This window comes from Macrotis lagotis, chromosome 6 (assembly GCF_037893015.1).
Source record: "Macrotis lagotis isolate mMagLag1 chromosome 6, bilby.v1.9.chrom.fasta, whole genome shotgun sequence".
NCBI lineage: Eukaryota > Metazoa > Chordata > Mammalia > Peramelemorphia > Peramelidae > Macrotis > Macrotis lagotis.
Window position 1 is genome coordinate 13,210,595 of NC_133663.1, and position 13,079 is coordinate 13,223,673.

General features: G+C 41.1%; 1 protein-coding gene across 1 annotated transcript; it reads left to right on the forward strand.

Annotated features, from left to right (window-relative positions):
• Positions 1 to 206: 206 nt before the first annotated feature.
• RAP2B (RAP2B, member of RAS oncogene family) lies at positions 207 to 12,790 on the forward strand. Its single transcript, XM_074190781.1, has one exon. It carries the CDS (start codon positions 227 to 229, stop codon positions 776 to 778), a length of 552 nt encoding a protein of 183 aa, XP_074046882.1. The 5' UTR covers positions 207 to 226; the 3' UTR covers positions 779 to 12,790.
• Positions 12,791 to 13,079: the final 289 nt, after the last annotated feature.

A 13,079-nucleotide genomic window follows, 5' to 3' on the forward strand; every position in this document is an offset into this window, starting at 1 on the left:
TCCGGGGCTCGGCGTCGGGAGCTGGGGCGGCCGGACAGGGGGCGCGGGCAGCGCGGGGCCCCATGCGCCGCGCGCCCGGGGCTGGGGCGCAGTCAGCAGCCGCCGGCGCCCGTGCCCGCCGCCAGCAGCGCCGGAGAGGGGGAGCCGCGGCGCGGGCGGCGGCTAGCGGCGGCCGCCGGCCAGGGCAGCCCCCCGGGCCGGGCAGCGGCGGCGGCGGCGCGGAGCCATGCGCGAGTACAAGGTGGTGGTGCTGGGCTCGGGCGGCGTGGGCAAGTCGGCCCTGACCGTGCAGTTCGTCACGGGCTCCTTCATCGAGAAGTACGACCCCACCATCGAGGACTTCTACCGCAAGGAGATCGAGGTGGACTCGTCGCCCTCCGTGCTGGAGATCCTGGACACGGCGGGCACCGAGCAGTTCGCCTCCATGCGGGACCTGTACATCAAGAACGGCCAGGGCTTCATCCTCGTCTACAGCCTGGTCAACCAGCAGAGCTTCCAGGACATCAAGCCCATGCGCGACCAGATCATCCGCGTCAAGCGCTACGAGCGCGTGCCCATGATCCTGGTGGGCAACAAGGTGGACCTGGAGGCCGAGCGCGAGGTCTCCTTCGGCGAGGGCAAGGCCCTGGCCGAGGACTGGAGCTGCCCCTTCCTCGAGACCTCGGCCAAGAACAAAGCCTCGGTGGACGAGCTCTTCGCCGAGATCGTGCGCCAGATGAACTACGCCGCGCAGCCCAACGGGGACGACCGCTGCTGCGCCGCCTGCGCCATCCTCTGAGGGGCCCCGGCCCGGGCCGCCGGGGGCCGCGCTGCCGGCGGGGCCCCTCGGCCCTCGCGGCCGGCCCTCTCCGAGCATGACCCTTCCTCCCTCCCGCCCCGCCCCCCGACGGAGCCGCGGGCCCCCCCCCCCAGACGGAGAGAGAAGCTGCCGCGGGGCCCCCCCCAGACGGAGAAGCTGCCGCCGGCCGGGCCAGGAAGGGGGCCAGGGGAGGAGAGCGGGTCCTGGAAGGCGCCCCCCGGGCCGGACTGCGGATGTCTATGCAAAGTTGGGCTCTCGTTACATTCTATCCCATCTGAAGTGTTGCACAACGGAACTGGGCCTGCTTCCACGGCTGCCAGGGCAGCGTGGAGTGCCAGGAAGTGTCTGCTGATATTTGGGGAAAAAAAGTCTCTATTTTGTTTACCTGCTGTATGGAACGGGCGTCTGGGGGAGAGCGCTAGTGCGTGTCCTTGTTTTTAGCAGCTGTGAAAAATTCCAAACCTGCACATTGTTCGTGTTTCGTTTCGTTGTGTCGGTGGGCGCTTTGTTCATTGGCTGTCGGCTAGGGTTAGGGTCTCCTTTGGGTTGGCACTAACTGATTTTGATGACCAGATCTTTAAAGTACAGTACAAAGACTTCCTCCAAATGTGATTCAGGGACAACAGCGACCCTGTTTCTAGAGTGCCTTCAAAACTCAGCTGTTCCAGCGTGCCAACCTGTGAAAGTTCCACAAAACCCCATGGTCTGCCAGGACTCCCCCAAATCCCGCTTCGCGCTTTCCTTTCCGTGAGCCCCCTGGAACGAGCCTGTCGCTGTTCGGGGCATTCGGTTTGCTTTCTTTTGGAGCCTTTTCCATGCAATTTCCGTGTCTTGAAAGTATTCTGGCATCATCTAATTTAAATTTTCAGGTATCTAGGGCCCTTTTCCCTCCCCCCCCTTTTTTCTTCGGTTGTAAAGATATTCCTCCAGCCAAGAGCAAAAGTGTAATGTTGTGATGTACCGAGCAGATTCTAACCAATGTCATTTTAATTTCCAACATGCCTTTCGACCATTGTCTATTCATTTAAAAGACTTTTAATACAAATACCGTTTTTTAAAAAAAACCGCGAACCCAAAAGTCCAGTTTGTGTTATTGTTTGCTTTGATTTTTTGCGTTATGTGAATTCATAAGCTGTCCAGGCTGATAAGGGAACCGTGGGGACCTAATCGAAAGTGTTTCATCTCAGCCTGGGGAGAGATGGAAGTACTTTGGTGGAGAACTGGGTGGGGTTCATAGTTCATAAATTGAATTGGAATGTTGCCTTCCAGACTGGAAAGAAAACTGAGATGAGAAAGTCCTGAGTTCAGTATCTGATTCTAGTGAGGGACACTCACTGCCTTGGTCCTCTTGCCAACCAGTTTGTCACAAAAGAAGATAAAATCATCTAAGCTTGGGGATAGGTTTCTTCCATTTCTAGAAATGTCATGTGAAATGTTATTTTCTCTTTTTTTAAGTTTTTAGTTTTTGGGGGGTTTTTTTGCTAGGCAGTGGGGTTAAGTGGCTTGCCCAAGGCCACACAGCTAGGTCATTATTAAGTGTCTGAGACTGGATTTGAACTCAGGTCCTCCTGACTCCAGGGCCAGTGCTCTAGGCACTGTGCCACCTAGCCACCCCAAAATGTTGGTTTCTTGAAAAAAAGTTGTAGGGATTGGGGTAGGAGGTAAAGGATGAAATCCAAATCCCATTTTAAAACAGTCTCCAAGTGTTCAGTTATACTGAGCTGATACTTAGGCCATGAAGTAAAGACAGGACCTTACCTCTCTGGAGGGTTAGATTTGGGCTAACAGACTTTGTGTAGACTCAAGAAAATGGTACACAAACTTTGACTGTCTCTGAAGAATTGGTGGAACAAATGTGACTGCTTAAACTGGAAAGGTCTTGGAAAATCACAGAGCTAATATGTGCAGTTCTGACCTGAGACCATCTGATCCCACCCCCTCAGTGCAGAGGACACCCTAGATCCTGGTGACTGGCCCAACCGGAGGGGGACAAGTGGTGTCAAAGGTTCTACTTGAACTTGTCTCTGATTCCTTTTCCAGTACCACAGAGAAATGCCTTTAACATGGAGGGGGTGGAGTAATGGGGGACCCCCCTCCTGTGGGATTGCCTGATTTAGATTGCCACTCTCTGTGACCTAGATTGGGGCCCACCAAATTTAAATCCAGGTCACACAACTGTAAATTGTATATGTCTGTGTGTGTGTGTGTGTGTGTGTGTGTGTGTGCACGCGTGTGCTGGTGTTTGGGGGAGGGGAGCAGGAATTGAATCTTGCTCTTCCCAGTTCAAAGTTCTATCCCCTATGCACTTTGATGGACTGTCTCAATGTCTATTATTCCTTTTTAAAACACTGGAGAGCTAAGTTTTTAATGGAAAGTTTGATCTTGGTGGTTTTCTCTCTTTTTTCCTTCCCTTTGGTGCCTGTTCAGTCCTGAATTGTACAGAGGAATAAATGGAGGCAAATAGGTTTCAGTGACTTGCCCAGGGTCATAGAGTTAGTAAGCGTCTTGGGCCAGACTCGAACTCCTATCATCCTGATTCCAGATCGGGTGCTCTATTTACTGCGTCACCTAGCTACCTCCTGAAATATACATGTAAAAACTGAGGTAGCTTTGACCTGGAAGAGAAGGAAGACGGAGATGGATGCATTTATTAGTGAAAGTTAGAGGTCTAATTAAAGTTGTCTTGGCATGCATGCATTTATTAGTTATAGTCCTTCGTATACATTAAATATGTAAATATTACGTGGTAGGAATATAGAACTTTTGCTATGAATGTTTCCTCTAGATTAAAAAATAGCTTTGATGTCTAAAATGGAGTCAGTAGAAGAACTTTCTATTTATTTTCAATATGCCCTTATAAATGCTTAAATTAAGGAAAAGAATAAGCTACTTAATGAGGTCCATATTGAGGATGATCCCTGTACTTAAGCATTTTTCCATGGCTTCCAATTGTATTTAAATCTCTTCATAATCCAAGTTAAAGAAAGCCGAAAAAAGATTGACTCTTCTGAAAGCCAGCTCTGTCCTTAGAAGTTTTTAAAGAACTGGTCTTACCAACTGTCATAGTATTAAAAAAAAGATGCCAAGTGTGGGTGTGTGTACAAGGTAGCAGATGACATGACTTATGCCATTACTTTGGGAAAGTACTGACATAAACCCTTTGCCAAGTGCCTAACTAGTTCATGGAATTAGGAGTTGGAGGAGTGACTATTCCAAACCATAATGAAAATAGTTCCCTTTAAGAATGTATGAAAATATTTTTAAAATAATAAATGGGGAGCAGCTAAATGGCATGGTGGATCGAGCACTGGTCCTGGAGTCAGGAGGACCTGCGTTCAAATGTGGTCTCAGACACTTAATAATTACTCAGGTGTGGGGTAGCTAGGTGAGCACAGGGGATGGAGCACTGATCCTAGAGTCAGGAGGATCTGAGTTCAAATCCGACCTCAGACTCTTTAATAATTGCCTAGCTGTGGGTAGGTCCCTTAATCCCATTGCCTTGCAAAAAATAATAATAATAATAATAGCAATCATAATAAATGGGGTGATTTTGAAAGGTAACAACCTTGTGGTGGATAGAGATTGTGGTGGCTCTGCAAGGCCTGGCTTCAAGTTATACCACAGTCACAGTCTAACTGTATGGCCATAGTTAAGCAAGCCCCTTAGCCTTTCACTGCCTCTAGGTAACTCAAATTGAGTTCTAAGAGCTACAGATCTGCCTCAAGGAAGACAGTTTATCTACCAGGAGCTCCCACCCAGCTGAAATTATAGGTCTGGCCCCAAACCAAAAATGTATATAATACTGATGAGGGATATTTGAAAAATGAAATTGCAAATGGAATAGGTTGCTTGCAGCAGTTCCTAGCTTCCCACAGAATTTAGTCACTTGCATGACTAAATTCCTTTTAGATTAGAACAGCAGGAAAGAAAATTTTAATATGCTCTTACTGAGTAATGGAAAATAAATGCTTTTTGGGTGTTCGGTAAAAGTGATTTTGTGTGGGGTATGTTTGAAACAGAGAAAATGGTTGGTGCGTAGCTCTTGCTTTTCAACAAAATTGGGAGACATTGAAGTCTTTATTTTAGGGAGTTTAGAAAGGAAAAGGAGTTTGAAACCATTATGTAATAGGAAGCCCTTGTCAGCTTTCAGGTGTCGATTTTGTGAAGAAATGAGGGAGACTTGGTGAAAAAGACTTAGTGATTTGTAGTAGAAAAGAAAATGGACCAGATAGATAAGAGGTGAGCAGCAGGCTACTTGCCACCTGTCAAAATAGAAATTAGCCTCAAAAGGACCCTTTAGTTAGGACTGAGCCTTAAACTCAGCCTCAGCTCTTTCCTAATGACTCTATCTTTTGATCCCAGGCTGGTGTCTGTCATGGAAATAGTTCATTTCAAAGAATATTCTTTTTCTGTTTTTTATTTTTCCTGGTAACATCCTCCAACTTTTAAGAGACAAATCTTTTTTTTTCTTAGCTTTTGCAAGGCTATGGGGTTAAGTGACTTGCTCAAGGTCACACAGCTAGGTAATTATTAAATGTCCGAGGCTGGATTTGAACTCCGGTCCCCCTGACTCCAGGGCCAGTGCTCTTATCTACTTTGCCACCTAGCTGCCCCTGAGACAAATCTTCATAACACCAGTTTGAAATTATGGATTGTCTGTGCCTAAGGAGATTTCCCTAATTTGTATGAAATATGTTGTCTAATGTCAGTATTTACGTAATTTCTGTTTCAGGAAATTAGACTTTGAAGCTTTTTAAAAGGTCATATTTTCAAGTGGTTTGTAGCTTTTAATTAGTGATGGACATTGTAGCTATGAGCATCCTGAAATAGGCTCAGAATATTTTTAAGCTTTTCTGATAGCAAACCACTGAACTCCTAGCCATGAAGAGAGCTCATAAGTAGATTGGATAGGAAGAAGAGACCCCATGCAGTAGTTGCCCTGCCATTCAAAAATCATCCTTACTGTTCTTCTATGTTAACCACTGGAATAAGGACTTCATTTTGTAACTGATGGGGAGGAAAGAGGGGAAAGAGGGAAAGATCTGAGAAATAGCATTTTAGAGATCTCTACCATTAGGATTGCCAAATTTTTCATTTGAAAAAAGCATAACCGAGGACTTGGCCCCATGTGAACCTGGAACAAGTTGTTCTGAAACCTGGTAAGAAATGGGAAGCTTTTGACTATTCTTCACTAGTCAGATTACTATCATTGATTTTTATCTGTTTGAATGTCTAAGTGCCAGTTTTACCAGGTAACATTTAGAACATAGTGCCTTTTAGGGTTGATGTCAATTTAGATATGGGTTGGATGAGATGGCCTTCCAACATTAAAGTTCTGCAATTTTTGTGATTTGTCTGAAGAGATTGTGTGCAATTATTAAGAAGGCTATGTAAAGAGTGAGCTTGATCAATATATTTATTTAGCTCTTCTATCAGTATATCCACATCATCAATTTGATAGTTATGAAGAGAAGAGAAATTGACATGATGTTTATTTTTATGGTTGAAATTAGATTAAATTTGAAAAATTAGCAATTTTCTTTTTTTAAAAGAGAATACCTAAATATATACATATATATTTATATATACATGATCAAATGTGAATTTTTAAAAGAGATTACCATGAGGTTCTCTAGAATTGAAATGAAAATATCATGGTTCAAGCCCCAGCCCTGTCATTCACTAAACTAAAGAACTTTCAGAATCTGTACTAGCTGTTTCCCAGGGACTTTTTTCTTTCCAGGATCAGATGATGCAAGAGATGCAAAAGGATTTTGAAAAGGGATAACTATATATAAGCTATATTATTAGGACTGATCTATTATTTTCTTTTTATTTTTAGAACAAAAAGTTAATAGAAAAGGCATTTGGTGGAAATTTTTATTGGTGGTTTACTATTTAGTCAGGATCTAGTATCCAGATGTGCACTTCCCAAGAACGGCTATAGCATAGCATCCTTCGCCAACTTTCCAGGAACCACTTCATTTCAGTCAGGTGCTTTACTGTCTTTTTTTCCAAAAAAGATACATATTGGGAATGCCCGAGGCAATGCTATGCAGCCTTTTTTGTTCTGAGGCTTAGCACTAAGGGAAGGTCAAAATGTTTCAATGCTTCTAAATTAATAATACCTATGGAGCTAATTAAAGAAGCTAGAGGCTCATTTCTAGCAGCCCAGCACAAATGGAGTGAAAGGCAGGTTCTTGAGGGAGCACACTGGTACTTTCTGCTTAGATTCAAAGAGATTGATCAGATAGTCTTGTTTTTAGACTTCTTTTTACCTGTAATCCCCTCCTTGGATTTTGGGTAAAGGTTGCTTTCTCTTCAGGAGAGACCAATTCAACTCGATACTCAAATGGAATTCTTTCTAGAACTTAAAAAAAATGCTCATTCAACCCCTATTTAAAGATCTAAAGGGAGGAGGCAGAGGTGAGCCCCTACTGTGAGGCAGCCCTTTCTTTTTGGGGACAGTTCCGAACTGTTAGAAAATTTTTCCAGATGTGGCCCACAGTTTTTTTTTTTTTCTGAAACCTCCACCTATCACACCTGGTGTGACCGGTAGTATCTTCCATTCATTTCTGCCATCGACATTCCTTCCTGGGGTATAATGTTTAAATAGGTGTGAAGTGCATGTAAATGACATCTGAAAGAATGATAGATGTATATGGAGAAAGTTTTGTGTTATTTCTTCCACTCGTATGTTTTCATCATTTCTTTTCATGAAAACAAAATATTTGACTTTCCATTTCCCATCTGCTGAACTGAGAGACAACTCTGAGTAGAACATGGAGCGTCATCCAAGTGAGGATCCTAATTTCAATCTTGACTTGGTCACTTTGAGCTTTGATTATAAAATAAAGTGTTTGGTCTAAACTAGAGGTCCAAAGAGGTTCTGATCCAATTCTAAATCTGGGACCCTAACTGAAATTTCTTCATCTCTTCTATGACATATAAAAAGTTTGAAAACATGGTTTCAGGGTAACTATTTTATTAATAATGCTAGCATATTAGTGTAAGGGGTCATTGACTCTCTTGAATGCCTTACACCTCTTATGGAACGCACTGCTCTTGAAAGGTTGGGTGTTTCTGAGGGTAGCAATAACTCTAATTGGTTAACAAGTAATGAGAGAATGAATATTATATGAGAGTTGAACCTATTCTAAAGAGAGGCTGGGGGAATATGACATTAATTGAGTCATTTCCTTCCAAATCACCCCCCAGGCTTGGCCAATTTAAATCAATGAGTTTATTTCCACCCAGACCTAAGTAGAACACCCCACCTGATTGGGGTCTGAACAAAATAGTTAAGAGCAGTGTCCTTAAGAGCAGTGTCCTTCAGAGAATAAACAATTTAGAGGCTTCTGGACAAAACCCTGGTCCTAATTCAGTAATTATTAATATGAGAGAAATAATCATTTCTCTCATTAAAATAGGACATTGGTCACACAATGAATGGCTTCTGTAGTCCTTTCCATTTGGGAATCCAGGCTGCTAGGGTAAAAGGTAGACCCATATACTTGGTTCCTTAAGCTAGTGGTTTACTTTTAAGTACAAATTTGTAATTGCTGATGGAGAGAACTCTGAACAATTTTTGTGGTCTTCTCCATCAAAGGAGATTAAAGTCTAATAATAAGGTTGACAGGATGACGAATGGTCAATCATATTTGAACCTTATTTATTAATTGCTATTATACATTGCTCGGTGTAACTCTCTTGGGCTTGACTCTCCTCCATAGTTTTGTGGGGGGGTTTTGGCACTAGAGGGAAACTATTTTCATTTCACCCAAATTATGATCTGCTTTTGCAAGAGGAAATTGGTTGTGATTTGTGAAGAATGGTTTGGGGAAAACCATTAATATGGCACAAATCACTTAGATTGTTAAATTCTTTGAGGGGAAACAGGAACAAGGTCCATGGAGCATTGATACAAGCTCAACCCAAATACTTGGTAACTAGTTGATGTCATTTAGCTTGGAGAAAAGTAACATTCAGCTTATAAAATGGTCATGGGGCTTGCAGTCAACAAAAATACATTGAAAATGAGGAATGAGTGATTAAAAATTCTACCTATTAAAATATGAATCAAATTATAACAGATCAAAAGATTTAAAGACCAATGCCTTCATGAGGGAAAATGGCTTTTTAACATAAAATTGATGGCCTTTCCATTTCAAATATTATTCATTTATAATGCCTGCTTTCCTAAAGTGCCTACTGTACTGTGTCAGTTAAAGTACTAACTAAATTCAGGGTATAAAAAGGCAAAAGTCAAAGTCTTTACTTTCCAGATATTTTCATTTTTGTTGCTGATTCTTCCAGGATTTTGGAGTAGCTTTGGGATGACATATGAAGCAGAGACCTATTGTGGGAAATGGGCAGTAGATTTTAAGAGATAGGATCCCAGAGATTTTAAAGCAGACTTTGCTACTTATTGGATCCTCAATTTAGGGCTTAGAGTTAATTTTTTCCATCAGCAAAGTGAAGACCTTATTACTTCAGGGTATTATCTTTAGATACAAAGGAAAGTATTTGTGAAAGAACTTAGTAAATTATGAAGTGTTATAGAAATCGGACATTATTTTATGCTAGTGGACTTTGAAACATTTGAGATATGATTAATTGTATACATAATAATGCTTGAATTCTAATAATATGTTTTAAAACAAGTTACCATGAATAAAAAGGAAAAAATTCAAAATGTATCCATAGAATGGTTAGATTTCATGAGGAATACATTGATTTACATCAAGTATGCATTGTCTGAATCAATAACAGTTGATATTTTCATGGTTGACAGGCATGAAATAAAGTTTGTAAGGTCAGAATAAGTGATTGATCTTGTGAGCCAGAAAAAGCTAACGACTGCTAAGACTTGAGGCAAGACTCATAGGATTTGGGACTGTGATTTTTGCTGTTTTTCTGGGGATTAGGCACACTTTTGCCAGTGGAATTAGAGGAAGGCACACTTTTACCAGTGGAATAGCATCCTTAACAAAAATCTTTGTGTCCTTTCCTAGAACTGAAAAAGTAAAAAGACTTCTTATGTTCAAGGAACAGAAATGAGAATTCTACTAAAAAAGTGAAGCAACATTCTATATGGCATAAAGTCCAGATTTCTGAAGGTCAGCAAAGCTTTGTTCTTCCTTTCTGTAAATTTGAAGATGGAAATAAAAGTTCTAAAAAGAGGTATTAGGTATTTTTGTAGAGCAAATCAGTAAATGTCAGTCTGGTTGTTAATAGCAACGTGGGTGCCGTAGAAATGGGTACAGATTTCAGCTAGTGTTGGAAATCGGTATGCCTTAACCTATCAAGTCAAGCAAAATGAGCAACCCCCTTTTTTTTTAAGTGAAAACCAGCACATGGGGAAGAAACCCCCCCCACAAAATAGGGTGCATGCTGAAGCAGATCTGCACGTGTTCTAGATTACAATGTAACCCTATATGTCTATCTAGCAGGGGATTCCGCAGATCAGTTATTAAAAGTCATGACTTTCTTTTGAGAGTTCTGCATTTATTTTTTAAGTCAAGGAGAGGAAAAGGAACGTTGCTGAAATAAAGAGTCCTGAGTCATCCTATCTCTCTTCCTTAATACCTGTGTGACTTTGGGCAAGCCCCTTAACTTCCCTGGGTTTCTTTCCCCATCTGTAAAATGAAGGGTTTTGAATTAGATTACCTCCAGGGTTCAGTCTAAACCTGAATGCTCATCTTCACCAGTTTTGCTTGTCAATTGAAAACAAGGGGGTGGGGTAGAATAACTTGTTATTTCTTCTCTGAGATTTTGTAGCTTTTATTTTGAGACTTGTTATAAACCAAGTCAAAGAGATAGGTACAAAATTGCTTCCTTTCAGGATGTCAGTTCATCAGAGAGAGGGAGAGACAGGAAGAAAGTACCTAGCACTCTCTGCCCATTAAGGAGCCAACTTTTCTCTTTATACATATCTCCATATTACATATATACATAAGCCACAATTCCCATATGGAAATGCACACACACACACACACACACACATATGATTTTTCTTTGCTATTATAATACACGTACTATGACACACAATCACAAAGAAAAATATTAAGAGCTAGATTCACTAAGAGAATTGATTCTCTGATGCTCTTATCTGTTTGTCATTGGAACTCCTTTCATTGAGTTCGGGGTGGTTTTTTGGTTTTGTTTTTTGAGACGGGAGCTCATGAACTTATTCTCTGACCTAGTCCCATTCGGGTTGCCCCTGAGACTTTTTGGTGCTCATTTTCCAATTTGGGCTGATTTATTCTTTCTGAGGCAACTACATTACTGGGCAGTATGCATAATTGCATTATAGGCCTGCACCATCATTCCTAACCCACTATGGTCCTTAATAAACATTGTTGAATTGGATTAGATTTTAGGGACTTGATGGGATAAAATTCATTTTTAAAAAGTAACACTTACAATTCTTAGATCTTTTGAGCTTCTAGCAAGATGGAAACCTTTCCATTGAAAGAAATGGGCAGAAGCAAGCTTTGTGAGTCATAGCAACAATTTAAAAAATTGTGACATGGAAGGATGGTTGAGTTTATTGGCCTTAAGGGCTTTGGAAAAATTAGTTGTAGCCGTGATCATTGCATTAGCATATTTCATAGGAATTTTGGATTGTGCCTTACAAATGTAATGATAATTATAGATTACAGTAGTGACAGAAGAGTTGGAGCAAGGTAGCTCATTATTCCTGTCTTTTTTTTTTAAATAAATCTGTTTGAAAGAGTTCTCTTTCAGCTAAGAAATGCAAATTTGCCTGCCTTCTTACAGCCTGAATAGAGGTGTAAAAATTCCATATGGCTACCCCTTTCTGCCTACCTACTATGGCTTTGCTGATACTGGTCAGAATCCTGGAATATAACAATTGAATGCACCTATGAATATTTATCAGACCCTGTTTTCTTGTAAATATTATGTTAAAGAAATTCTGTGCCCTTAATCTTGTCAGACAAAGAGCTAGGCATTACAACTAATTCACAGTTAGAAAAGACCACTCTACCTTTCTTGGAAAAATCCAATTTATAAAGATTTGGACTGATTTAAAAGGCTGGAAGAGGTAACAGTATGCTTTGGGTAATTTTATGACATTTACAAGTAAAATTATGATTACTGGAATTACAGAACTTTGACATCTGAACTGAATATAAAGCATTAGAAAGTGCTTTTTTATTGAAAGTTCTATATAAGTGACACTTTTTTTATATTATTAGACTCAAGGCTTTTCATGGGTCTGAATCAATGGAATGGGATAGTTGGCAAGAACCAATCGATGATCGAGTCCAGTGTCATGAATTCAACCTATGACTTCTCGACAAGGGACAAATAGAAATTTAGCCACTGCTCAAAGTCTTCGATGAGTTCTCTATATTACCTCATTGTTTTCTGTCACCTTTTCCTCCTTCCCAGAAAATCAATTTCATTTTGGGCAGCTCGGACTCACAAAGAAGTTTTCCTCATGTTGAGCCCAATGTTTTCCCTCTCACCTCCAAGAATTTATGGAACAACTTGGAAAAGGGTGATCAGAAGATTCAGATGTGCATTTCAGATCAACCGTTTTTGGAAGTGGTTCCTCAATTGAGATCACAGATGCTTAGAAATATCAAGATGCAGAAGTATAATTTAAATTCTATTTAATTTTGCATAGTAGTTGTATTAATCATTTTATTTACCTGTAGAAGATATGTATTGAGAGAAATCTAAGTAGTTTGGTTTTTTTGCAAGGCAATGGGGTTAAGTGGCTTGCCCAAGGCCACATAGTTAGATAATTATTAAGTGTCTGAGGTCAAATTTGAACCCAGGTCCTCTTGACTCCAGGGCCGGTGCTCTATCCACTGCACCACCTAGCCACCCCCCCCAAGCACTTAATTTTATAGGAGGTTTTTAAATTATTGAGTTCAAATATTTCATGGAGTGTGTAATAACTTCCTTTCCCTTTCCCTTCTCTCATTTTAAAATTTTATTATTATTTCTTACCCATGAAGGTGCAAAATGTAAACTTTTTTTTAAAAAAGGCTTTATTGAGGCACCTTTCTTTCCTGACCCCCCCCCCCCATATCCCCAATAGAGGCTTTCCTACTATCACTCATAGTCAGGGAAAATAAACCAACTCCATGAAAAAGTGTGAAAATAATTACTCGTTTTCCTCTTCTAGTCCGCCATTTTTCTCTTGAGACTTGAGGAACAGACTTAGCCATCAGTCTTCTGAAGTGGTGTTTGGCCACTTCATTGATTGATCAACCAGTGAATGAACAAGCATTAAATGAATGCC

What these genes read in the sequence shown, in the direction of transcription:
- RAP2B (XM_074190781.1), top strand. Translation starts at nt 227, where the DNA reads ATGCGCGAGTACAAGGTGGTGGTGCTGGGCTCGGGCGGCGTGGGCAAG.